The sequence below is a fragment of the Acipenser ruthenus genome, chromosome 31 (genome assembly GCF_902713425.1).
Source record: "Acipenser ruthenus chromosome 31, fAciRut3.2 maternal haplotype, whole genome shotgun sequence".
Lineage (NCBI taxonomy): Eukaryota > Metazoa > Chordata > Actinopteri > Acipenseriformes > Acipenseridae > Acipenser > Acipenser ruthenus.
This window is the reverse complement of record NC_081219.1, coordinates 10067405-10091982: the sequence shown is the minus strand read 5'-3', so window position 1 is coordinate 10091982 and position 24578 is coordinate 10067405. Positions and strand designations below refer to the sequence as shown.

At 39.5% G+C, this 24578-nt stretch overlaps 3 protein-coding genes, 3 long non-coding RNA genes and 4 other non-coding genes across 12 annotated transcripts; 7 read left to right on the top strand and 3 right to left on the bottom strand.

Annotated features, from left to right (window-relative positions):
* Positions 1–223: 223 nt before the first annotated feature.
* LOC131702880 (uncharacterized) lies at positions 224–1968 on the bottom strand. Of its 2 annotated transcripts, none has more exons than XR_009309580.1 (3): positions 1938–1968; positions 758–919; positions 224–382 (listed from the first exon to the last, which is right to left on the bottom strand). It is a non-coding gene; the product is annotated as an uncharacterized LOC131702880 (long non-coding RNA). The 2 variants fall into 2 exon arrangements; XR_009309581.1 differs by having other exon boundaries at positions 758–922; positions 1938–1967.
* On the top strand, positions 1344–3632 carry LOC131702881 (uncharacterized). Its single transcript, XR_009309582.1, has 3 exons — positions 1344–1696; positions 2243–2308; positions 2484–3632. It is a non-coding gene; the product is annotated as an uncharacterized LOC131702881 (long non-coding RNA).
* Positions 3633–3828: 196 nt separating this feature from the next.
* On the bottom strand, positions 3829–5689 carry LOC131702879 (piercer of microtubule wall 1 protein-like). Its single transcript, XM_059005194.1, is given in 3 exon segments — positions 3829–4312; positions 5144–5222; positions 5487–5689. Coding segments are annotated over 3 exon segments (405 nt in total). The 5' UTR covers positions 5624–5689; the 3' UTR covers positions 3829–4123.
* A 213-nt stretch (positions 5690–5902) lies between these two features.
* Positions 5903–8634, top strand: LOC117396764 (small ribosomal subunit protein uS2m-like). The gene is made up of 4 exons (XM_033994944.3): positions 5903–6082; positions 6577–6690; positions 6893–7022; positions 7396–8634. The coding sequence occupies exons 1-4, from the start codon at positions 6058–6060 to the stop codon at positions 7931–7933; spliced, it is 807 nt and encodes a 268-aa protein (XP_033850835.3). The 5' UTR covers positions 5903–6057; the 3' UTR covers positions 7934–8634.
* Positions 8635–9584: 950 nt separating this feature from the next.
* LOC117397007 (uncharacterized) lies at positions 9585–14295 on the top strand. Of its 2 annotated transcripts, none has more exons than XR_009309609.1 (6): positions 9585–9629; positions 10855–10926; positions 11662–11729; positions 12256–12331; positions 12800–12859; positions 14017–14295. It is a non-coding gene; the product is annotated as an uncharacterized LOC117397007 (long non-coding RNA). The 2 variants fall into 2 exon arrangements; XR_009309610.1 differs by lacking the exon at positions 9585–9629 and adding an exon at positions 9969–10104.
* LOC131702949 (small nucleolar RNA SNORA17) lies at positions 10565–10698 on the top strand. The gene has a single exon (XR_009309619.1). It is a non-coding gene; the product is annotated as a small nucleolar RNA SNORA17 (small nucleolar RNA).
* LOC117397041 (small nucleolar RNA SNORA17) lies at positions 11455–11586 on the top strand. The gene has a single exon (XR_004543780.2). It is a non-coding gene; the product is annotated as a small nucleolar RNA SNORA17 (small nucleolar RNA).
* Positions 12053–12186, top strand: LOC117397037 (small nucleolar RNA SNORA17). The gene has a single exon (XR_004543776.1). It is a non-coding gene; the product is annotated as a small nucleolar RNA SNORA17 (small nucleolar RNA).
* Positions 12964–13098, top strand: LOC117397039 (small nucleolar RNA SNORA17). Its single transcript, XR_004543778.1, has one exon. It is a non-coding gene; the product is annotated as a small nucleolar RNA SNORA17 (small nucleolar RNA).
* A 1342-nt stretch (positions 14296–15637) lies between the features above and the next one.
* On the bottom strand, positions 15638–23964 carry LOC117396775 (divergent protein kinase domain 1B-like). Its single transcript, XM_033994958.3, has 5 exons — positions 23336–23964; positions 21755–21889; positions 18650–18757; positions 17634–17810; positions 15638–17116 (listed from the first exon to the last, which is right to left on the bottom strand). Exons 1-5 carry the CDS (start codon positions 23414–23416, stop codon positions 16304–16306), a joined length of 1314 nt encoding a protein of 437 aa, XP_033850849.3. The 5' UTR covers positions 23417–23964; the 3' UTR covers positions 15638–16303.
* Between the last annotated feature and the right edge of the window lie 614 nt (positions 23965–24578).

Genomic DNA, 24578 nt, shown 5'->3' with positions numbered 1-24578 from the left:
CATTTCAGGACCTATTTCCCTGGTATTAGGTCATTTCAATGAGGCCACAGTATTGTGGCAGCTAACTATAGCTTCAGAATCTTTTGGTTACCAGCCTTCAGCTCTGACCACAACTTTCTCATTGTGGACTAATCCTAATAAAAAGATTTAAAAATAAATGTACATGCAGGATCGAAAGTCACTTTGATATTCCCTCAGAAGCCAGAATATGTCCACAGCCTGGGTTGAATACAAATGTTTGGAATCACCATAACTATAACATAGTACAGTTGTGACAGTGTCGTACATTTTTAAGGGAATGAAACTGGCCATGTGGTATAGAACTATAACCCTGGTTGGGAGCAGGGTGCATTGGGTAAACGTCCATCTGGATATTGGGAATCTGAGCAAAAGAAAGGAGGTTTAACAGAACTTGGACTCCCGGGGTTTAATTTAATCCATATCATTTGGTTAAACATTTATAAAGGATACGTGTATAACCCCTATGAATTCTCCGACAGCTGGTCACAGTTTCTTTTTTTTAACATGACTGGCAAGTGAATGACAGAAAGAAAAGGTAAGTTGGGGAGGGTTAGTTCAGCAAAATGTAAAATCAAGAGAGTTAATGGTAAGGTCCCTATTAACAATTTCATAATGAACTTCTGTATGTATTCTGAAACGAGACAAATCCAAGTTGAAATTACACAGAAGGTTAGTGTGATTAGGAGAGCTTACATGTTATTACTGGGGTGTCATTGCAAAAATGAGTGTAAATTACCTTTGACACTCTTTAGATTTGCTAAATTCATTTCCCATCTTTAATTTCTTGCTGGCTGGATTTTCTTCTGTTTGTGCAGGTCCCTGTCTTCTTCCATAGACCCAGGATTGATGTTAAGCCCGTACATTGTTATGGGTCGAGTTGAGAAGCATTTGGAACTTGCTGCTTTAAAGAGACAGATATGGAGCAAAGGCAGTCAGGTAGTAGCAAAGGGAAATAAAATATTTATACAAGGGGAACTTACAATACAAGGCTGTCATTAAAAAATTAAGACTTCTACCTTAACAAAGCTTGAGGTACAGTATGTTAACAAGAAACCATTTTGAGATTTCCCTTCATTTTATAAATGTAAATATGTTACAAAATATAGAAATTCTTCTCATATGTAGCTCACACATGTGTGTCTCTCATGATTGCTTAATGAGTTGTATTTTGTACAGATGGAATCCTAGATATATAACTGGTATTATATAAAAGCTACATCTCCCTGAAAGTTAGTTTGTCAGGGTGGGTAAGAGTGATAGATGGCAGGAAATTCTGCTTTCAAGATTGATCACATTTTTGCTGTGTTGCTTTTTCAATAAAATTGTCAATAGAAATAGGCTATTCTAGAGAACAGACTTCACTGTAGATTTCAGCACACAGCCCCCTGAAGGAAGTGATTATTGAAGGATAGCCATGTATCCCAGCAGAACAATTTAACATCTTGCATGCTTAGTACTGTCCCTACTGCCTATGTGGTTATTCAGAAGAGCTGCATGCTTATTTTTAGATCCTGCACGTGTCTTTTTCCTCTTGCAGTCTCAAGGGTCAAAGGTGCAATGTGCCTTTCAAAACACGACAACCAAACTGCTGAATATTGTCAAGAACAAATTCTTAATAGATGTGCAGACGTTCTACAAAAAGAAGAACACAGCTAAAGGGACTCCATATACAAAGGTTGCAGCCATTTTTTATATTAACAAATTGTTTCAACTGTATACTTGTATCTACTGTGATATAGTCCCCAGCCAAGGCTGGTTTGCACCCTTTAAATAGTTGACCCAGACACAGAAACTGTAGTTCAGCGCTTTCCTGCACACTTATTAAACACAAAAGGTTTAAACAAAACTCTAACTATAGAAGCAGACAGCTAAGCCATTTGCCGGTTAAATCCTACACGTTCCACACAATACCTTACTTTTCTGTCTGACCACACACATCTCTTCACATGCTGCACAAACTCCTTTAACATTTCAGACCTGGCTTTATACACATCTCTATTGGGACCAGGTGCGCCTCATTATTGGCTCAAAAGCCAATTAGCCCTCAAGGTATTCTGGGGGATGTAGTCATTTCAAACCCCTGGACTACATTTTCCTCTTTCCTCCCCCTATTCTGCCACAATACTTTGCATTTAATTTATGTATAGGAATTAATTCAGCTGCCTGGCAAATATGACTTGTCTGTAAATGGTGCCATGGTCTTTTTTTTTTCTTGCTGAAGGTGCAGAAAAAACAAGGGAAGAAATAAAATTAAGAGACAACTGCAGTTTCATCCGTAATTTCCAAGGTAAAGCTTTAACCTGGACTACCAGAAAGGAAAAACACAGTATACCTATAGTGTCTTTATCAGTGATGATCTGGCTGTTTTGGAAAGTTGTTCCATGCGTTGACAGTCTGTATATGGTAAATAGCAATGACTGCTATTTTTATCTTTTTTTATTTATTTTTTTGTGTCTGGTTAGATGTTGTCCTCAGATGAAACTCCATGGAAAAGAAGATAAGAAAAAGGAATGGAAAAAGGTGGAAGAATATGTGCTTTGGACCGTGATCTTTATTGAAACCCATCTGTGAACTAAAATAACCAAAAGCTAACAGATAGATGATAACATTTTGCATTTGACTCAGTGAAAGCATTTCAGTTACAATAGTTATTTTTGGTAAGAGCAAGAGTGTTTATTTGTATTAAAAAATGCATCTCTGAAATGATGCATCCAATACACATACAGTGAACTTATTGTTTAGCAGCGCATTTAAAACAACTTTACTTATCAATGTCAGTGGTTAAGATAACCAACCTGCTAAACCTCTTAATAAATACCTTTTTTCAAATATCACCAATAAGAATGTGGTTAATAACCATTGGTAATACAAATAAATAAGCTACTCGTTTCAGAGGAAAAAATAAATAAAAACAAAAAGAGAGACAGTGGAAGGGATAAAATAAAGGGTAGGAATCGCTATTAAAACCTTACTAAATACACTTTTAAGGGCGCTATGTTCTTAACTCTTTTTGTCAAGTTTCTTGATTACAAAGTGAACATCACAATTGGTGTTAATGGTCATCTTTTGTCAGGGGTCAGAGGGAATGAACCTATACCAAAAGGGGTGGTCCATTCAGGGTAGGGAAGTTGCCAATACTGTACATTAGTGTGAGAAAGCTGACACTACAGCTGCCCATGCTAACCAGACAATGCGGATAGCGAGAGGACCTGTTTCTCCACTGCTCTTAATCAAGCAGTACGTTCTGTTGGTGTCTGTTTAGTCACAGAGACGAGGTGATTTCTACACCAATGATTAACATAAATCAGATGAGACTTTTTTTTTTGACTGACCTTGAACCCGTCTGATACCTATTGTTTAGAGAATGGAAAATGTTTTGTTTTTATTCTATCTCAAGTGTACGTTTCAGTACAATGCAGTTTCATTCCAACTCTTGTTTTGTATATAGAAATGCTTCGATCAGGGCAGTCTAACCATCTGTAACCCATGAGGGCCATTCCTGTAAATTTTTGTTCCACCCAAGCTCAACAAAATGTCAGGGGTTGTTTAATTGGAAAGCAATGCAGAATTAAGATCAGATTAGAATGGCACCCGGGGAACTGCCCCGCTTCAAACTGTGCATCAGGATGTGTTTGCTTTCTGTAAGTTTTCTTTGCATTTTTCTAAAGTAATTAATGTGAATTTAATGTTAATACTGATTAAAATAATTATTCAGAGACATGCGTGTCACTATGTATAAAAAGAATAACTGAGCAAAGCTTGTTATTTCATGTTTCTGTGTCTGTGGAAACAAAACAAGTTCTCATTTGGGGTCATTCTGTTACAAAATGTTTACATGCATTGTTGTTTTATCAAGTTTTTATTCAAATCAGTTTTATTGTATCAGATTTGTATAACATTTGTTTAACACAGACTTCAAGAATTCTACAATATTGTGCACTGTTTCCTTTGTCCTGATATAAAAGTTAACAGTTGAATTTACTACTATTCAGAATTGTATTGATCTAGAACTGACGTGTTGTTGTATTGTGTTCAGCAGAAACAAGGCAGTACTATAAATAAATTAAGTTTGCACTTTTTTATAGCTGAGGTATTTTCCTTTCTATCCAGTGTGAGATGGCCCACTCATATTATAAGATTTATGAAAGTTAAGTCTGTCCTGGAATGTAATCAGGTTGTCTGATCCATTGACAAAGCTCTTCTCGATGTGCGTGTTGAAGCCATTATTTCTATACATTCCACATTTCCCGTTGTATTCAGAAAACTGCCGACTGTTTGCAAAAAAATTTATCTGAAAAGGAAAAAAAGCATTTGTTAATAAGGTATACATATGTAGATGCAGCATACTTGCTTGGCATTCACATTTATAGTGGAAGTCAACAACAAACACCACAAATTAAGATTTAGCATGATGATTCTAGAATGTCTTATATGGGGTATTGTGTTACTGTTCCTCAATGGAATTATCTGTAGTTCTTTCAGGGAACTTGGGCGTGGAACTTTAGCAACAAAGTCGGTTCTCCAGAGTCACCTATTGACTTTTGAGACGTCCTCATGTTACAACAGCTGAATTTGTGCAGCCCTGTATACAGAACCTGCATCTGCCAACTGAGCCTACAGTCAAAGCCTATCAGATCTACTCTTGCTCATGTAGGCTAAAACATGAACATTATACATTTCAGAAAACATTTAATCAGTCAAGTGTTTGTAACCTTTTAAGAGCATTTTGATATTTTTTTTTATTTATTTTTTTTTCAACCTACAGCGCCATTTATGACCAAACATCTTAGGGATAATTTTAGAGAAAATCAATTACCGGTACTTAAAATCATGTTTTTTAAAAAGTTGGTCTTAAAGTATGTTTCATTTGTAATATTAACTAGGATCTACAAATAAGGTGCATAACAGCTGAAAGCCATTGTCCCAGTGGATTTTGAACCATTCATAATGTAGGGATCTCAAGTAAAGATAATAGCTCCTTGACTATTAGTAGGGGATGGTATGAAACAAGGGTCACTATAGGTAACCAATACTGGGTAAAGTGACGGTACAGCGTGCAAAACCTCAAGTAGGTTCAACTAAGATCACATAGAACACGTTGAAATAAACAGAATCATCTTACAGGCATTTCGTGTACAGTTGGTTTTTTGCTCCCATAGGTTTGATTTGTGGTCCTGTATAGTGGATGGGGTGGCTGTTCTCTGAAACAGATTTTTCAGTTTCAAAATGTTAGTATATTTTACAATATGAGTGTTTCAACATTGAGGCGTAGAACTAAATCAGCAATTACTTTAAGCCCCGATGACAGAACGCTGTATTTCTATGAAGACACACAAAATAACCCTAGTCACTCGTTACTCTACTCTCATTACAGTTAGAAAATCATCAATGAGCTGGATAACAAAACACAAAACTTGTAGCACGTAGACGCTGCAAGAATTGTCTTTGGTTAACCTACCTGCTACCTTTATGCTTTAAACCAGCCCGGGTGTTCAAATCTTCTGGGTAAATTAGGATTCACTTTGTAAAAATCGCTGGTAAGCGATTCTTTGTTAGCACCGGGATCTGTTGCCGCTGTATTTTCCAAACCTAGCTCTGTCATTCTTTCTGGAGCTAAAAATGAAAATCACTCGACAATATTGTATTATGTAGCTAGGATTGTTTCTCAAATGAAACACAATCGTGTAGTCCTTAAGTAGTGTGTTTCAATGTAACAAAACATTCAGTTGCTAGGATACGCAAACTTGGTAACGTCGTTAGCACCGCCTTCTTGACAGGAGTGTTTGTTTATTTTAATTTCAGAAGTACGTGCGGCGTTTCTAAAATTGAACTGTGTGTTGTTAATAATAATAATAGTAGTTGTCGTAGTAGTCGTAGTAAGTTGACCGAGAAAGAAGAAATCCACCGAAGCTGTTAATTCAAAGTATAGGTATTTATAAAAACCAACAGGAGGCGTTGTGGTGCTATGGTTAATTCTGGACGATTTTATAAATAAAGTTTGTTGAAATTTCACTTTGACCTCCAGGAGAGACAGGCATGGCTGTGGGATTGTTGAAGAAAGGTGAGTTTATATATATATATATATATATATATATATATATATATATATATATATATATATATATATATATTCTTTTAAAAAATATTAACAGGTTAGGGTTTGGCTCATTTACATACTATTTTCAAAGACCTTTTATACGAAGACTGCAAGATGTCCTAAAATTAAGTGAAACTCAAGCTGTCATAACGACGTGTAGGCTTAAGCTCACATGATATACAAACACAGTACAATAAATAATAGAGTGAGTAGTAACAATAACACAACAAAATGTGTATCTGTCTATGCTCCTGATATCATTGGGTTTCAGCTACGGTACTTAATTAAAAATATAAATACAAATATTAATAAGTCGGATACGGGATGCTCCTGTCTGAAGATCCACTACGGAGTCATTGTGCTTCCTACTAGTATTGTGTTTCAGATATTCAAAATATATTGTTCCTCAAAGAAAAAAGTAAAGATAATTTTAATAACTCTGTTTTCATGAATTCTAGCACTTCCTAGGCTGGGATTAGCCGTTCCTGCGTGGCCCGGTGTTCGCTGCATGACCAGCAGGCTGTATGGAACTGCAGCAGCCCAGACCCAGATCCATCAACCAGACAACTCGGGTAAAGAGAATTTATCATCCGCAAAATAAATGCAAATCTGGTCACGCTGTTTTGAAAGCAAATACTGATACCTAGTTGTGGCATCACCTTGATTTATTATATTGATTGTTATGCCAGACAAACCAACACACCTGTGTCTAAAAATGCATGAAATATATTTCAAATGAAATTAAATGATTTGTATTTGGTTATTTTCATGCAGTTGGCAGTGACAAGATTCTAACAGAGCCTCTCAAACACCCTGACTTCTTCCATCTGTCTGAGCTGTTCTCCCTGAAGGATCTCTTTGATGCCAGAGTGCACCTGGGGCACAAGATTGGCTGCAGACACCGGTGAGAAGTCCTCATTAAGTCATCCATCCTCCAAAGTGAAAAGCCTTTTGCATTGCACCCCAATAAATCTGTATGAAAATCCTCTGCTGTAACATATTATTCACTATGAAGAGCACAGTGTATTATAACCCCATATTGTGGAAATGTAATTCTCTTAAAATATATTGGTGTCTTCTGTAGTTTAGCCACATGTGTGCATTACTTCTTCGTAAATCAGACCAGGTTATTTCTTTACATTCCCCAAAAATGATAAGGACACCCTCCCCTCCCTCCCTTGTCACTCTGTGTTCCAAAGGGTTATAAAGGAGATTTGCAGACTTTGTTCTAGCCCGTGCAGCAAAGCAGAACTTTCAAAGCGTTTCTTTCTTTGCAGGCTGATGGAGCAGTATCTCTTCGGCTGCCGTTTGGAACAGGACATCCTTGATCTGGACCAGACAATGGAGCACCTGCAGCAGGCTCTCAACTTCACCGCTCACGTGGCGTACCGCCGCGGCATCATCCTGTTTGTCAGCCGCAACCGTCAGTTCACCCACCTGATCGAGAGCATGGCCAGAGACTGCGGGGAGTACGCCCACTGCCGCTACTGGCAGGGCGGCCTGCTGACCAACGCTAACGTCCAGTATGGTAAGGGCGTGCGCCTGCCGGACCTCATCGTCTTCCTCAGCACCCTCAACAACGTCTTCCAGCAGCACGTGGCTGTCCGGGACGCAGCCAAGATGAATATCCCCACGGTGGGCATCGTGGACTCGAACTGTAACCCCAGCCTGCTCACCTACCCAGTCCCGGGGAACGATGACTCGGGCCCGGCTGTGGAACTTTACTGCAAACTGTTCAGAATGACCATCAACAGAGCCAAGGACAAGAGGAGGCAAATGGAAATCCTGTACGGCTTGAAGAGCCAGAATGATTGATTGTAAATAGGGGTCTTGTTTTAATGTGGATCCTTGTCAGTGAACCGATGTATAGAATGTGAAAATGCTTAATTTAAGAAAGGCTGTCAGATATGCATAGCATTATCACAATTTGAGCACTGTTGATTTAGGGCAAAGTAGCTCAATGCAAACCACTGTTGGTTGTCAGCAGAAACCTGATGAATAAGAAATAAACCTGCCCCACCCCAACACAATTAAATTAAGAGTAAGTCACTGATGGCATCCATTCTTGGTTCTCTTCTTGGTTTCGTTTGAAACTTTAGTTTTCTGCTTATATTTTGTTCACTTTTATATATTCAAGATCCTATCAAGGGAAGTATGCCCACTGCTTTCTGTGGGGCCCCAATTAGTGAAAATAGTGTTGGATCCAAACCTTCATATTTTCATGTTCTGCATGTGTGCATTTCTATATGCGTTATTGTTAGAAGAAATATTAAAAAAATAATTTTATACATGTGTTTTGTGTACTGACCAGATTTCTCTTGCCATACCTGTAAGCAGGGCGCGTGTTCTTGAGTTTAACCAAAGTGCACCTCCTTCACACAGATATGCTCTCATTACCCATTGACCTTGCATGTCAAACTGCAACTTGGCTCGTTTCGTAAACCCCCTGTTCTGTATTTTAAATGTGGTTGTTTGCTGCGCAGACCAAATCTGTTTTCCTATGAAGGCAATTCAGTTTCCGTCATGAACATTAACCCTTTCTTAGTTCATTTCTAACCCTACATGTCTTAATATCCAAAAATCATCCAAGCCTTAACTAGACAGATTTCAGTTCAGCCTTGTATTATTCACAACACAGCTCTCATAGTCTGTTGAGATAGACACCTCATAGATTTGTTTTAGAGTTATGGGTGATCTGTAACTGTAGCTTCTTTACAATATTAAAGGGGCTGAGTGAAACTAAAGGCCTGATTTTTCAAAAGAGGCAAAATTATTTTATATAACCTGATTTATGTAGCTAAATCAAGTTATTTAGATTTTTAAGGGTTCAACTAGTGGATACATGACACATTGTATATCAACCCTTTGAAAGCCACATGTTTAGTGACCCAAATCAGGTTTTAGAAATCACTTTGTGACCTAGTTCTTATTTTGCCCCTTTTGAAAATCAGGCCCCTGTGACATTTTGAAATCTAACATGAAACACTGTACTACTGTTATAGGCTTCCCGTAGACTTGATGTTGAATAAAATACCTAAATGATGTTCATATAGTTTTTTATTTATTTATTTATTTTAAATTATCTCAATCCTAAAATTATAGCTGTATAAACCCTTCTTTACTCATCCGATATGTGGAATTCAGTGTCATATAAGAAAGATGCATTTTTATTACATCAAACATATTTAAGTAAAATAAATGTCATATATATGTGTGTGTGTGTGTGTGTACAACCTGTCAGTATGAAATGAAGAAAGAGCTGTATTTAAAATAAAAAATAAAAGGTCCAACTGACTAAATGTTCAATTACAGTTAACAGTTTGTTGTGAAAAACTAAATGCAGAAGAGGGTCCCCATTTAGTTCTCACACATTCATTGAAAAGACGCCGAGTTACGCGTTCAGTGTCAAATACAGCTTGTCCTACTAAGGGTGCCGTAGCACAGCATATAAAAAAGCTCGCGCAGGCTCGTTTCTGCCTCTCGAGTGTGGAAACCAAGGAGAAACATGGAGGTATGTAAGCGCGTGTGTCGCCGAAGTAGAAAGAAAACGAGTTATTTAGGTTGCAAGCATTGTATTGAAAATTATAAAAAAACTGGACGATTACTTTCTTATTTATTTATTTTTGGTTGCACTCTGTAATGTCGCATTGCACTTTGTTTTTAACCCGCTATTTGTAGTGTGATTTAGGCAGCACGATTTCCAGGCTGTTGCTGGCCGTAGTTCCTCGTTTTATACGTTACTTTGCAAACTTGTTAAAAGCATACACTTACTGACCAGTGTGTACTTGATAAGCGAAGTTTCCTTTGGCGTGCCTAAACTTACAGTACAGTAATGTGTTTATAAATAATATAAATAAAGCCTCGTGGACAGAGGTTAGGGTGGTCTTAGATATTAATATAACTAAATTACTTTCGCTATATCTACGGACTGCCTTTTGGTTTTGTCTGCGTGTTTAGTGCAATGTTGAAGTCCACGTGCTTTAAAGGTGAGCATTCAAAGCCTCTCTAACAAACAGTACCATTAACAGGTGCCAAATGGCGCTCTGACTTGCAAATCTTTGGACTGTGAAATTATTTATTTCTTAGTAGACGCCCTTATCCAGGGTGACTTACAATTGTTACAAGATATCGCATTATTTTTACAGTTGGGTTTTTACTGGAGCAATCTAGGTAAAGTACCTTGCTCAAGGGTACAGCAGCAGTGTCCCCCCACCGGGGATTGTAAAAAAACTATTGTAACTTAACCATTTTAGTGTAAATATTCAGAAGTGAGTCTACTCTGTAATCAAATATGGATCTGTGTTAAGAGTTGGTTCTAATACACCATTTAGATTGAACCAAGATACACTATTTTTAGCCTTGGTATTGTAGTCTGAGATGGAGGGCTGTTAGTGCACTGGCTAACATCATCACAAAAGACTCCTACAAATGTTGCAGTAGGACAGTTCTGCCCCTATAGGCGTTGCTGCGCGACTGCAGGTGTCGTGTTTGTGTCAGTAGGCGGCAGAGAGGAATAAGGCTTTGTCTACATTCAGTGTCCTGACAAAGTGGGCTCTCTGGATGATTATTAGCCTGACAATGTAAATTAAGGCTTATACTTTATTGTTTTCAAATGTCTCAATGATTACTAGCCTGACACAGAATATTGCACATTGTTTAACTTGAATAGGCTTACCAAACTGGTGATGGGGGAAACTATTTTTAACCCATCCCCTCCCCTATATTTTCATTTGTAGGAAAGGGAGCTGAAACCATCAATCAACAGTGCTTTTCCTGATCATGAATGGGGTTGAAAGTCCTCTACACAGGTAACCTGAGTTTGGAGACATGTTTGCAATAGTAATGATTTTGGCTATTGCTGAAATGCAGCCTTCAAGCAATATTCCATCATCCTTCGACATGCCCTACACAGTCTGTATTTGGTTGATCTAGCTTCGAATGTCTACACTATTGGCATGATTGTAGTAGTAGTGTATTACTTCTGAGGCCTGCCTCTAGAGGCTCTGTGTCCTGACAAAGTGGCTGCTCACAATGATTAATGGTAGACTGTGCAATCATTGAGGGGTGTGTGAGCCTATGCCAGCAGCTGAGCACTATGTATGTAAAGCTAAGAAATCAATGAAGTTGAGTACGAATAAACAGTACTGCTTTGGCAGGAATTTTGTGCCTACACCCGATTATTTTAGCATGATGTATAATATGCACCTGTCCATTTGATTCTTGCATACCTGACCCTTGTGATTTTCTTTTAAAATATATAAATGCACACACATCACTTACTGCAGACTGGTGGTCTGCTTTCTGACATGTGTTAAAGTGCTCTGCTGTGAGCAGAACCTGCCCCTACAGGCGTTGCAGCGCGGCTGCATGTATCGTGTTTGTGTCATTGGGTGGCGTACAAGAACAAGGCTATCTACAATCTGCGTCTTGACAAAGTGGGCGCTCAGAATGATTACTAGCCTGACACTGTTACATCACATGTTAATGCTATTAAAAGTACATGTGTCCTTTTCCATATACTATTTATTTTTTTTCTCCTGTAGGCAAGGAAACTGAGGTCCTCGACCAGCATGCATCCCAAAACATGAAGTTCAAACCCTGCAGAGCACAGGTAACCTTGGACCTGATCATCTGCCCTTAGTCCCTGGTTTCTTTTAAATGCAATATGGGTAGATTCACTGCCTGTTCTAGATGCCAGTACCAAAAAAAGTAACATGCAATTAAGAGGCTTTGTTTAGCTTGTAGGCTGTGTTAAACTGGAGTTTCACCCCTTGGTAGTTGATATCCAGCAGCAGGATAAATGTGCTTCAGAGGTGTTGATGTGAAAATAGTCAAGGTTAAACAGGGGACCTGTGGCCTGGTGAATGTGAAACACCAGTAAGAATTTCTCTGCTGTGTATACAAAGATTCTTAAATCAATTTGTTTTTTGTGATCCTGCCCCTATAGGCGTTGCTGCGCGACTGCAGGTGTCGTGTTTGTGTCAGTAGGCGGCAGAGAGGAATAAGGCTTTGTCTACATTCAGTGTCCTGACAAAGTGGGCGCTCTGAATGATTAATAGCCTGACAAGATGTAAATTTTAAAATAAAGATTTTACTTTTAATTTGCCTTCAACTCCCTGACTTTGTCTCTTTTATAGGGGCTGATAACCTAAACTTTCCTAAAGCCGTGTTTCTTGGTAAGAAATATGACGTGGGGACTCCTGTAGTGCAAAGGTAAGATTGTGCTGCTTCTAAAATTGTGGCAAATTTTTTAGGATAATTCAAGATGTAGGGTCAAGAAAATCAAGATGCTGCTGCAAGGTCCTGTTCCTGATGGAGCAGACATGGGTAACTGGTCCTTGAGGGCCATTCTACACCAGGATTAAGTTGTATAAAGTAACTCCTCTCGGGGTCTAGATATAGGTGTAGCTGGCTCTGATCAATAACGAACGTGGCTGGAATAAAGCCCTAATCTTCTAGCTACAGTTGCCTGTCCCTGAGTAGTACAGCTTCCTAGTGCAGTGTAGACAAGGTGTCTGTTCCACACGTTTAGTTTTATAAGATTAATTGCTGGTTTCACACAGTAGTAGCACTAATCTAGGGCTACCTTCCCTAAAGTGCTATCCAGGGTCTTTGAAACCAGCCGTATGAGTTACTAAACTATGATATGTAACCCAGTTCTATTTTTATTTTTTTTTATAGTGATTGATGTAGATGTGCAATACTGAATCTGGGGGAAGCCTGAGGAATTTATGAAAAAAGGTAGGTTGCATCCTTGTGGCAAAGATAGTCTTGCCTTGCAGAATCCCACGTGGCTAACTAGCAGTTCTTGAAGGTTGCGTGCTGGATGCAGGGCTTGTATTGTTCCTGCCCCTACAGGCGTTGCAGTGCGACTGCAGGTGTCGTGTTTGTGTCAGTAGGTGGCAAACAGGAATCTGGCTATAACTACACTTTGCATCCTGATCAGGTGGGCGCTCAGAAAGATTTAATAGCCTGACACGAGCTATATTCATAACTACAGGGACCTTTTTATAGAGCATGAGATGACACTTCCAGGTAGTGTTGTGTGTGTGTGTTTTTTTTTTTTTTTTTTTTTAAATCCACCATGGATAGACTTGGTAACATTGTGCCCAACATTTGGAATGCTGTTCCAAAATGCCTTTTGTGCATTGAGGTAGCTGTACCTTGCTGAATTTATACTTATTTATTGGTCTCTATGTACCGACTTTTATTGGTCCTTCCTACAAAGTGGGACCTAGTTCTAGTTACTATACACAGTAAATAAATCTGCATAATTGCCAATACACTTTACAACAAATGAAGTGTTAAAAGTGCTTATTAATAACCCATCTAAGGTTTGCCTGCACATTTATGAGCTGAAAAGTTAGCATGGAATCTCCTTTTCAGGGAATGAGGAAAGAATAGTAGCATGTCAAGCCTCCCATCCTTCAAATTACTCATTAAGAGTACATTAGCAGGAGGGTAGAGAGGTCATTAGCCTCACAGACTAGAGCAGGCCTGCACAGCTCAGCAGCTGCCTCATGAAGATAAAGCTGTACCTGTGGAGGAGTTTGCCTTTGACAAATTACAGTGCAATTGTAATTCACAAACTTGCTGCGTCCTGAGTTTGACATCCTATTAAATCCTGGCTAGGAGCAGATGCACGTAGGCAAAGCACTTAAATGTTGAGTAATAGACAACTAGCATCATGAGGGTTTAAAATGTATTCTGGTAATGTTTTATACATTGCATTTGCTCTTCAGTGCTCGGTGTAATTGAATACCTGCATGCTGTTACTGGTTAAATGCATATTCAGCTCTGGGAACGTATTGTGCTATCCGAACATTCTTTGAGCTGGACGCTGCATGTGTTTATAAATTGCTTCCACGTAGGTTCCAATTAAGTCTCTTGTTTTGTAGGTGAAGTGAAGCTGTATCCTGAACTATAACCCTGCCAAGGAAGCTCTCCAGTAGCATCTTCTAACCCTACTTCAAAGCAATCCCTTCATCTTTTGCTGCTGCTTTTCTACAGCTGGAGTGCAGTATCCAAATCCGTTTAAGATGTTTGGGGACTTGTGGTGCATAACCTTCTGGTGGTGTTCAAGAAGCCATGTAGGGACATGGTCATTAGTTTAACAAGCAACACCGCTTATGTATGATTCTATGGCAACTTGAAATAAAAATTAGTTATAGATGAAATGTGTGTGTTTTTTTTTTTTTTTTTTTTTTTTTTAAATGCCAGTAGTGAATGCAGCAAAGGTCAAGTTAATATTTAAAAAATGTAGCATGTTTTGTACAGTTTCTTTGCTCGCCCCCTTGTTTGACAATTGGTGCTTATTGTATAAAAAAAAACTGTCTGCACTATAAGCGGAAGATGAGTGGAGTAAGCAAATCCTAGCTAGTGGAACAATCTATCTTTGTGTTTTTTTTTTGTTTTTTCTCCTCCATATATCTATCATGTGAAATATCGATTGAAGTTGATTTTGATAGTATTAATTCCTTTATATATTATCCTTTATTTCTTGCATTAGGATGTCTGATAAGATAGATAATCATAATGTGTCTCTTTCTGAGTAGCCTAACCCATAACCTTTCATTCACTGCTGTAATGGCTAAGCTGGGGGAGGGAAGAGATAAACAAACATATCTGGAGGGCTCCCCCCCCCCCCCCCCCCCCCCCCTTCTCCTTTCAGTTAATACAGCGATAGTAAAGTCTTTATTCAACCATTCAAACCCAGTATGCCAAAGGCACATTCACCATCTGGAGTTACTGTTGTAGTGTCGTATTAATTATTGTTTCCTATGCAATGCAGTATATAATCAACCAGGTAGCTTGATGCGAGGTTGACTTCATAAGCCAGACAATTACAGGCATGTCCCTGCATCATTCAAATAGACTAGTTATTGTGAACCACTTGGAAACATGCTTTAAAATATGATCACATGAAAGCTGTTCTTAAAAACATGTTTCAACCTTTACATTTCTGCTGTTTAAAACTGTTTCTCAATACCAAAGAGGCTGCAAAACAATACTAGATATAATAGATCTTCAGGGATATGGTACTGAATGTGAATCATGACCTCCAACAGAGCTATTGTACTGAGTACATTTTTGTACTTATTTCAATATTTGTTAAAGAATCAAAATATAAGCATGTTCTGAATCTATACATAATAGTAATTGTATTTCTGATTCTTAACTTTGACAGGGGACATCCATAAATTACATAAAAGAGCAAAAAAAGAAAATATGTTTTCCACCATGACATATCAACAGTACAGAATAAGAATTTGTAATGAAATGTTTAATAAAAATTTGACCAGCAAACCCCCAGATATATAAATAAGTGTGATAGATACCTCCAGATGTACGTAGGATTGCCTCCACTATATCCCAAGAGGGGGATAATGTATTTCCCCTTACATTCACGTCCCCTTTCATGCTAGCTACAGCCTGAGCTTGAATTTACTAACCAAAAATAAAAAGAAATACTGCACATGCATATACACACACACTAAATGCACACTCACAAATACACAATTAAAGCTACTTTTTTAATGTATTTCTTTTTTTTTTAATGAAAAAACATTGAGCTGTGTTACAATGGAAAGAGGTGTGGAATACTGCATTTTATCTAACAAACTACTCTTATTTCTACTGACTTGCGTTCACTGCAGTTGGCCACTGAAGTGGCTTCAGCGTTGTAATAATTTAACAAAATTCATAGTGCTTGAAAATAAGAGTGACTGTAAAATAAATAAAATGCCACCCTCTCATCCAAGGACTTAAATGTCACGCAGAATCGAATCTCAAAGTCTATCGAATGGAAAGATTTCGACGTTTTTAGGCTAGATAAGTACTGTTTGTAAGTTTCTAGAACTACTTAGACCTTAAGATAAGGGCTTCGTCCACTCTAGACTGGCAACAAGGTTCAGTCAAGCCTGATCATAAACTCATAGCCAGTGAAGTGGTCCATTGAGCTCTCTGACACATATGTTCTTAACTCTGGTATCCTGGAAGGTAGTAGTGGTTCCGCAGATGAGTTGAAACGATTAGAAACCAGTGACTAGATACAGGAGGCATATACAAACATTCCCTCCATTAAACCCAGATATGCCGACTGTCCTACATTTAGGTCACTTGGAATTACAATTCAGGCATATCTGTGTTAAAAGGTCCTCACATCCAGAAAGACATGAGCAGGTTTCAGGAATACTTTGTGTTGGAGATCTTCTTCCACAGCAGGGTTTTCAGGTTGTTGAGTACCAGCGAATGGTGGACCTCCATCTGGCTGGCCAGGCCGCTCAAGGTGACGCAAGTCCGCAGCTGCTTCTGGAGATCCTCCTTGATCTCGGGTGGGGCCCCGAAGAGCAGGTATCCCTGCAGGAGGTGGCACACCTTGGCCAGGTTGGGCTGCACCACCTCCCCGTTGCACTGCTTGACCAGCTTGTCACAAGTGGCTGTGCAGTCCTTCCCATAGGTGCAGTCGCTGTTGTGCTCGCAGTGGCGGTTCTTCAAGAATCCCCGGACGGCCATCTCAGTGGCCACGCTCCGAAGGTCCGTCATCTTACAGTCGTATTTGCTGTTGTAGCCCACGTGGCGGAGGCTGGCGTCGCAGATGTAGTAGCTGCCGTAGGAGCCATGGAAGATCTCCTCCACGAATTCCAGCAGCCCAATGGTGATCTTAGCCCGTCTGGGCCAGGCTGGTGCCAGCCACCTGTTGGCACTGGAGTGCAGGGCGGAGGGGACCAGGGGCTGCAGGTAGCGGGGGACCTCCAGGCGGTACAGCGAGGTGTGGGCGACCCGCTCTGTCACATACAGGTCACCACAGAAGCCCAGCAGCTTGGGGGTGTGCTCTTTCTCGTGAAGAGCTACCATGAGTAGGAACTCATTGAACTGCAGCAGCGCCCACACCGACTTCGCCTCGGCCAGAGACACCTTCCCGTCCTGATTAACGTCGGCCAGGGAGATGATCCGACCCACCAGGTTCCCCAGGGAGGGCTGCTCGCCCAGATTGGACTGGAGGAACAAGAGATCCCTGTTCATTAAATGCACTTGCATGCTCTAGTCAAAAGCAATTATAAATTGAAATGTGGTGTGCGGTGGTATTTGCACAGAGCACATCAATCTTACTGTCCTGTGCAGGGTTTTTAACTGTATTGTTCATGTGTGAAAAAGAGAAGTCCAGCACTGCCAATGCACTAGTAGTATACATTGCTTTCAAGTTTTATTGCACAGTATAGAGACAACAGAAATCAATACAACATAATTTGTATTGCTAGTACATTGGCAAGGGCTGTACTACTCTCTTTTGTCTTGATTGTAGAGCATTAATTAATATGCTTTTTACTGCTAACAGGATAAAGGGCTGTTTCTGGGGGGTTTATGGAAGGTAGTGAAATAAGTGGACAGTTAGACAGACCAGCATTTTTTAAGAAGTGGGATGAGTATAATCAAGTGGACACTATGGGCCACTGAACCTCAATATAAGGAGACCCTCAAGACATTCCCCTAATCCCCAGGCTGGAACACTGACTCTCAGGAAGATGAGCAGCATCTCCCGGAACTCGTCCATGGAGGTCCCTCTGGTGGGCTTATTGAAGAGTGTCAGCTCCCTCCTGGACACAGAGTCAGGGCTGCCGTCCCCCCTCAGAGGCTCCTCGATCCCACACTTTATCATCACCTCCTTGTTCTTCCAGGTACCGCTGTACACCTGCAGGGCAATTCAAAATGAGCAGGGCTAAGTCAAGCAACAGGCCGACCCATACACACGGTCAATCCTAGCCCTTAGTCCTGCTCTACTAGACATCTCGTACACCAGTCCACAATGGACCATCCCAGTATGGACCATCTTCTAGTGTGAAGTGCTTCGGGATGGTTTTGGCTGTGAAAGACGCTATATAAGTCCAAGATTGTTGTTATTATGGATAGTGGCGGTACATTTGTAGATTTGTTCTCTGTGGTTCTCGCTACCAGCTAATAAAAGCCTTGGTTAACCCATTAAGTGCCATTGGCTAATTTGTACATTTTCTGAGCATTTATAACTGGCATCTATCATTGTCATTTTCTCTTAAACTATACTGTCATGATAACATACTCTAATTGTAGTAACCGCAAAGGTTAGGTCTAAATGTAATGTATCTAAATTACATAAAGACAAATTGTGTTCTGATTTTTTCAAAGAAAATATTATTTGGTACTCAGTGGGTTAATCTGTGTATATCCAACCAAGATCTTTCCCAAACATCATCTACTAAATTCATTTAAAAAGGAAATTGCTTTTATAGTTCACGATAACGATAAACATGGATCAGGGTTCTAGCAACAAAAGTTAAGCAATTACATTTTAGTTTAATACTCTTTCATTAATTGAGGCCGTGCCTAGTTTCTCTTTATCTGTCATTTTCTTACTTTTAACCTTCAGTTTACCAGCAAGGACGACTACTGTAAATGCACAGCAGTTTGCGCCATTCCAGATATGGAGCAAACTGCTAAGCAATGGGAGTTTATTCCTGTGGTAGTGCAGTTAATGCACTGCGTGTCAGTGTGTACCTGGTAAGTGGGCGTGGAGGACAGGCAGTGCTGGAACACAAGCTTGTTTTCTTCACACAGATCTCTGCACGAGGAGCCGGAAATAATCCCCCTTCTGTAGTGATCACACTGAAACAAGGGAGCCCAGACAGGCATTAGAAACATACAGGCTTGAGTTCTCACAGAACAAGTTAATGTATTAGCTGAAAACATATTGTTTGGGATTTGCATGCGTTATTTTTAAACACATATATCACACTTTCCCTATATTTGTATTTTATATATAGTGGAAACATTATTCAGACAAGCCTTCAGACAGCCTTCAGCCTTAATATAACACTGTATTAAGGCAAGCATAATTAAATCCTGTACTGCACCAAATAATTTGATATGAAGATAGAAAGACTTCTAGTCAGTACATTTGTCAGGTTTTATTACTTACATTTTACTTTAGCTAAAATATAAAACCTGGTGACAAGGAATCTCACTTAAAAAAGGTTAAAGGCTTTTGTACAGATATATTTGTATTACACAAATGCTTCTAAAAGACATTAGTACAAGAATATTAGGATATTTATCCCACTACTAAGTATTGCTAAGCAATATGAAATGAATGGTTACAGCAAATGGTACTGGGGTTCTACTACATAATAAAACTACTGTATTTCATTAAGAATTCACCACACACAGCTTTGTGCAGTTGCACCGTTTCTACTGTGCTGCAGAGAAGACAGACACCTCTGGCTGTACAAGCCCTTTGAGACTGAATCTGAAATCCTGCCAGTAGTGTACTGCGACAATGAGCGGGACAGAGTAAGCAGACAGAATAACAAAAGCCAAGTTAGGAAAGGAAAAAAAAAGGGAAAATATGACATCCCAACCATGGCTGTAAATACAACACCAGACCTACAGCCAACATGTAAAAACACTTGACAGAAAGATGGGTTCTTCCATACAGCATATCTCCAGATTCTGATACTTTCAATAACTTGTAGACCTTATTTGCTACACAAAGCGCATGACTTCTTTCAATGCATTGTGGGGTTGCCGAGGCAACATGCTTTTTCTGGGTCTCTGGCGTCTTGACCTTGGGAGTTAATTCCCCCCCCCCCCCGATTACCCAAAGGCAGGCAGGCAAGCAGCCAATAAGCAAAGGGCACATGAGCCTTCGCCAGTACTCTTCACAAGGCCTGGGTAATTTGTTTTCCCTTCCTTCTCTGCAGGGTATTCAGAGTCACCCTGTCACTGCTGCTGTTGACAGGGAGCCTAACCAAAGTGTACATTTTGAGTTAACCTCATAGAAATTGATACAGTAAACTCCTTGAAATCAGTGGCCACCTATTTAGCAAATTTTAAGTAACTTAAAATTTATTTAAAAACGTGCCCCACAATTTAAGGGAGTCATTTGATTTTCCTTTATCTGTCTGGTGGAGCCGCTCTAGTTGTAATATAGCATTAGAGATGTTTCCATTCTATGAAAGTTGGACATCTCTCTCCGGTTATTTTCAATTGGTCCAAATGATACAAATTGATAACTACATTTTCTTATATTCAAGCTAATACGTTATTTTCTTATATCGGCAACTGAATATGTTTTCTGTGAAGGTTTTTACATTTGAACGAACTAAACCGAAATTGGGAGTTTTTAGAAAAACGTCACTCTGCTTTGAAAGAGATTCAAAGCAACTGTAGCAATGTCAATTTACTTGCAATTTCAGTGTCTGAAGTGCCTGAAGCTGAGATCAAGATGCATTGCCTCCATTCCCAGTAAATGGAACCTTTCTAATGTATAGCTGGCATGTTAGAATTGAAGGGCTAATGTTATTCTTTTGAGCTACGGCGGTGTTTGGCTCAAAGAGCTGATATGAGATGAAGCTGACATATTTTTGCATCTCTTGTGGAAATTTGAGGGTGTCTATATTTATTAATGTATTACTGTATTAAGCAGTAATACCCGGTAGGGATTCTTGGTTTACATATATTTATATGTAAACGAATTGCTGTAAATTGAACTGTCCCAGTTACACTTGTTGATTAAATGGATTTAATAAAAAATAAAAGATAACTCGAACTACATTAGATTAAAGAAAGCTCTCAGTTTCCATGCATTTCTCTCAGGAAATCGGTTACACTTGTGCTTCCTAGGTCATTTCACCTTGGCCGGTTTTCTGAGTCAAAGCATATCAATAGTGAAAGCTGTTAGTCAACAGGGAAAGTAGCGATTGAGCAATTTCAGCATCACTGGTGAAATGACCAAGGAAGCGCAATGCTATCTGAAAGCATGGCTTGCAAACAGAGATTTTTTTTTTAAACCTAGTGCAGTATCAGATAAAGTTTTAAAATAAAAATACATGTTTACTATACATCTTCCAAAACTTTACATTTCTGATCTATGTAACGAATGGAAGTATAGGATTTATTTATTTATTTATTTTTTAATTATTTTGCTTGCTACAAAAGGAACGTATTTAGAAATTGTGAATGAATCATTTTTCAATACTCTTGTATAGTAAGGAGCTGTAACATGAGTCTAGCTCATAACAACAAGGCCAGTAGCTGCAGCACAAGGCCAGGGTTAAACTGGTAATCAGAAACGAATGAGGCAGAGAAATCACGCCATAGCATTTGTCATGATATAATGACCATTAGGAAGACAAACACCACTGTCGTCCTATTGCTGCCAGATTAATAGGTTTTCAAAGGTGTACTGTCGATAGCTGTGACCCACATATTAAAAAAAACATCTATCTAAGCAGGAGTGATGTTCCATGGCTTTGGTACTAAATAAAATCCCACTGCAGATGTTGAAATGGCTATTTTCTAGCCCCTTATTTTTACTGTTCTCTAAATGAATGATCTTATTTCAGAAGGAGACCCATTACATGTTCAGGATCTGTTGCACGGAGCAGAATTGAGATAGAAAACGTGCACAGCCATTCCAAGCGACCCATGCAGTAAAACAATGGTGCATCAGTCAGTAGATGGCAAGCCGCTTTAAAAACACAGTTTGACTGATAAATATGAAATTGTGGGTGAGGATGGGGGTAAGAGCACGCTGTATGGAGCCTGTGCCATGCCGAGAGGGAAAGGAGGGAGGAGGGGACTTCAAAGGGCAGGAGCACTTACGATAATCATCTGACAGACATGGCCCCTGCAGAGCTCCGAGTAGGATGAATAATGCATGTACACGACCCAGCTCCCGACGAAAATCCCCAGCCAAGCCAGGAAAAGATACTTCACTTTGATAGCAGGGATGCGACTCTGTAAAAAGACACACACAACCCAGAGTCAAGAAGAGCTAGTTTTAATACATTGTAGTTTTCTACTTTTATAATAAACTTGACAGTGCCCACTGTCTTGTGTGGCATGCTTCACTGTTTGAACCAGACTTGGGTCACAAGTGAAATGAGTTGCGTTCTGAACACTGAGGACCAATTAAGAGAAGCTCAGAATGGAATGGCTGGCAGTGTTTAGACTGGGGAAGGCCTGAATTGACGGCAGGTGGATAGTATCGAATGCTGGGAATGCAGTACGGGACTGTGCTCAGAATTATTATTATTTTTTTTTTTTCATAATTTCGTTATCATCATTTGTCAATGTTGCCGTTTTCTTCAAGAGACCTTCGGCAAATGTGAAATTTACTTAAAAGGTTTGATGCTTTTTATTTTTAACATTGCAAAAATCTGCTGAATTAGACAGGGCTCCATCGACTCAATAGAAACATTTCTCCCGAGCTCTATATATCCCCACAATAATTTGAACCGCAACATAACCTGACTCACATAACCTGACTCCCCCCTCGCCAACCATGACCCTTTGCGCCCCCTCCCTCACCAACCATGACCCTTTGCGCCCCCTCCCTCACCAACCATGAACCTTTACGCCGCAACTTGATTCCTTGCGCCAAAACATTATTATTATTATTTATTTCTTAGCAGACGCCCTTATCCAGGGCGACTTACAATGTATTTTTTACATACAATTACCCATTTATACAGTTGGGTTTTTACTGGAGCAATCTAGGTAAAGTACCTTGCTCAAGGGTACAGCAGCAGTGTCCCCTACCAGGGATTGAACCCACGACCCTCCGGTCAAGAGTCCAGAGCCCTAACCACTACTCCACACTGCATGACCCTTAACTCGCCGTATTTGACACACTTGTGTGTGAAACGGCGCCTCATACAGCATAAGTTACTGAGCGGCGTGCCTCAGAAACTAGTTATGGGTGGTGACTTCTGGCTTTATGGAGGTAATCAAGTTTGCATCTCCAAAACTGCTTGCTTAGTTTTTTTGTTTAGTAAATAGATCAAATATTGCATACCTGGTTTCTAACTGCATTCAGTAGACCTACCAAGCACGTTGAAGCAGGTTATTAATTTCTTATGAAATATATAACAATAAAATACATTCCGTGTTTCAAAAGTTTTGCACTATTATAATAGTCCAATATGGTTACTTAATACCAATATTTTGGACAACCCCACAAATGTACTGAAATAAACGCCCCCTAGTTGCGAACCAGACAGTTTCCTAGCGCCCTGGAAGCACTGCATTTTGGTGTGGAACCCTAATTATTTTTTTATAATTGTATATTCACGACTCGGGTGCTATAAGTTGTACTATATTTGCCTGACTGCGGCTGCTAGTTTGGATACTGGCAGTGCTAGTAATGGTATTTTATAATATTTACAATCGTGCAATGCTTACCTGCAATCTTTTTGACAGTGGGCAAAACAGCACCAAATGCACCAGCCTCCTTAAACTCCTTCTCATCATCATCATCATCATTTTCTGCGGTACAGAAAGCCTGAGCGTCAATAATCTGAGAAGGGAGCTCACTGTTATCCTAGATATCGATGTGTGGTTGTAGCTTCCATTGCTTCTTTCCCATTCAAAACTGTTGACCGATTTGGAAACACGACAATGTAATGACGTCTCGGGATTATTTATATTTTATGTTGTTAAATACAGATGTAAACATATTTTAAATCAGTGGTTAGATCCCGCACCTCGCATTGATCATTGTTTCTCTATCAAGGCAAAACAGCATGCACACACAACAACCTGAACAATGCAACCAACGTACGAACAATAAACTAATTCTGTTAATTAAAAATACATCAAACGATGATAACATCACGCGCTGTAAGGTTTAAACGGCATCCGTCGCGCCACCAGTTTGAAATGTATCCATTTCGTTAAGGTCCATCGGGTAGATTAGAATGAGTTTCTGACGGTCTGTTTCTTTTAGCACTGGTGCTCAAACGCTGGGAGCGAGGTGCAAAGTCTGCGTTGCCAGAGGAGCAAACAAGCATTGACATTGGCATTAATTAAAGGGGAAGTGACGCTCTGACTGTTCCTCGTTTTTCAGCCTCCGACCTAAATGTTTTTTTTTCAAGACATGTAAGACGAGTTGGTACAGTACTGCTACTATAACCAAGAGACACTTGGTAAAGTGTGCAGATATTACATACGTGATACATGTTGCCATTATTTATTTACCATTGGGCTGTCACATTATGCATCATATTGTTTTCCAAAACAGATTACATTTTAAACTTTTTTTTTTAAATATAGCAAACAGTTTCGGTTAGAGCCAAGATTCTTGGTGCAACAATTTTAGATTTGCTAGTACTAGTCACGTGCTAAATGTCCATAAAAAAATCTGTTGGCTTCCTGTTTATTTTTGGAATATTGCCACATGGATCGTTCATTGGCGCGCTGCTTTATACTTCCCCTTTTAACAAAAACAGAAGCTTGGGTTAGTTATGAAGGACGTCACATCTCTATTAATAATCATTTCCATACATATTAAAAAACATTCCCACCTTCGTAACACTAATATAACCAAAAAATTCTTATTCTTTTATAATGAATCATTGTTCATTGTCCTGTGTAGATTTAGCGAGATTCCTCGCTCTTAAAACCGCACTATATCACCAGTGGCCTA

Bases quoted from the DNA above. Each gene is read 5' to 3' on its own strand.
- LOC117396764 (XM_033994944.3), top strand. From the start codon at position 6,058: ATGGCTGTGGGATTGTTGAAGAAAG. The intron at 6,083-6,576 runs GTGAGTTTATAT...CATGAATTCTAG, and splicing joins TGTGGGATTGTTGAAGAAAG to CACTTCCTAGGCTGGGATTA. The intron at 7,023-7,395 runs GTGAGAAGTCCT...CTTTCTTTGCAG, and splicing joins AAGATTGGCTGCAGACACCG to GCTGATGGAGCAGTATCTCT.
- LOC117396775 (XM_033994958.3), bottom strand. From the start codon at position 23,416: ATGATGATGATGATGATGAGAAGGAGTTTAAGGAGGCTGGTGCATTTG. The intron at 21,890-23,335 runs GTAAGCATTGCA...GTCTTTTTACAG, and splicing joins CACTGTCAAAAAGATTGCAG to AGTCGCATCCCTGCTATCAA. The intron at 17,117-17,633 runs GTCAGTGTTCCA...TTGTTCCTCCAG, and splicing joins TGCTGCTCATCTTCCTGAGA to TCCAATCTGGGCGAGCAGCC.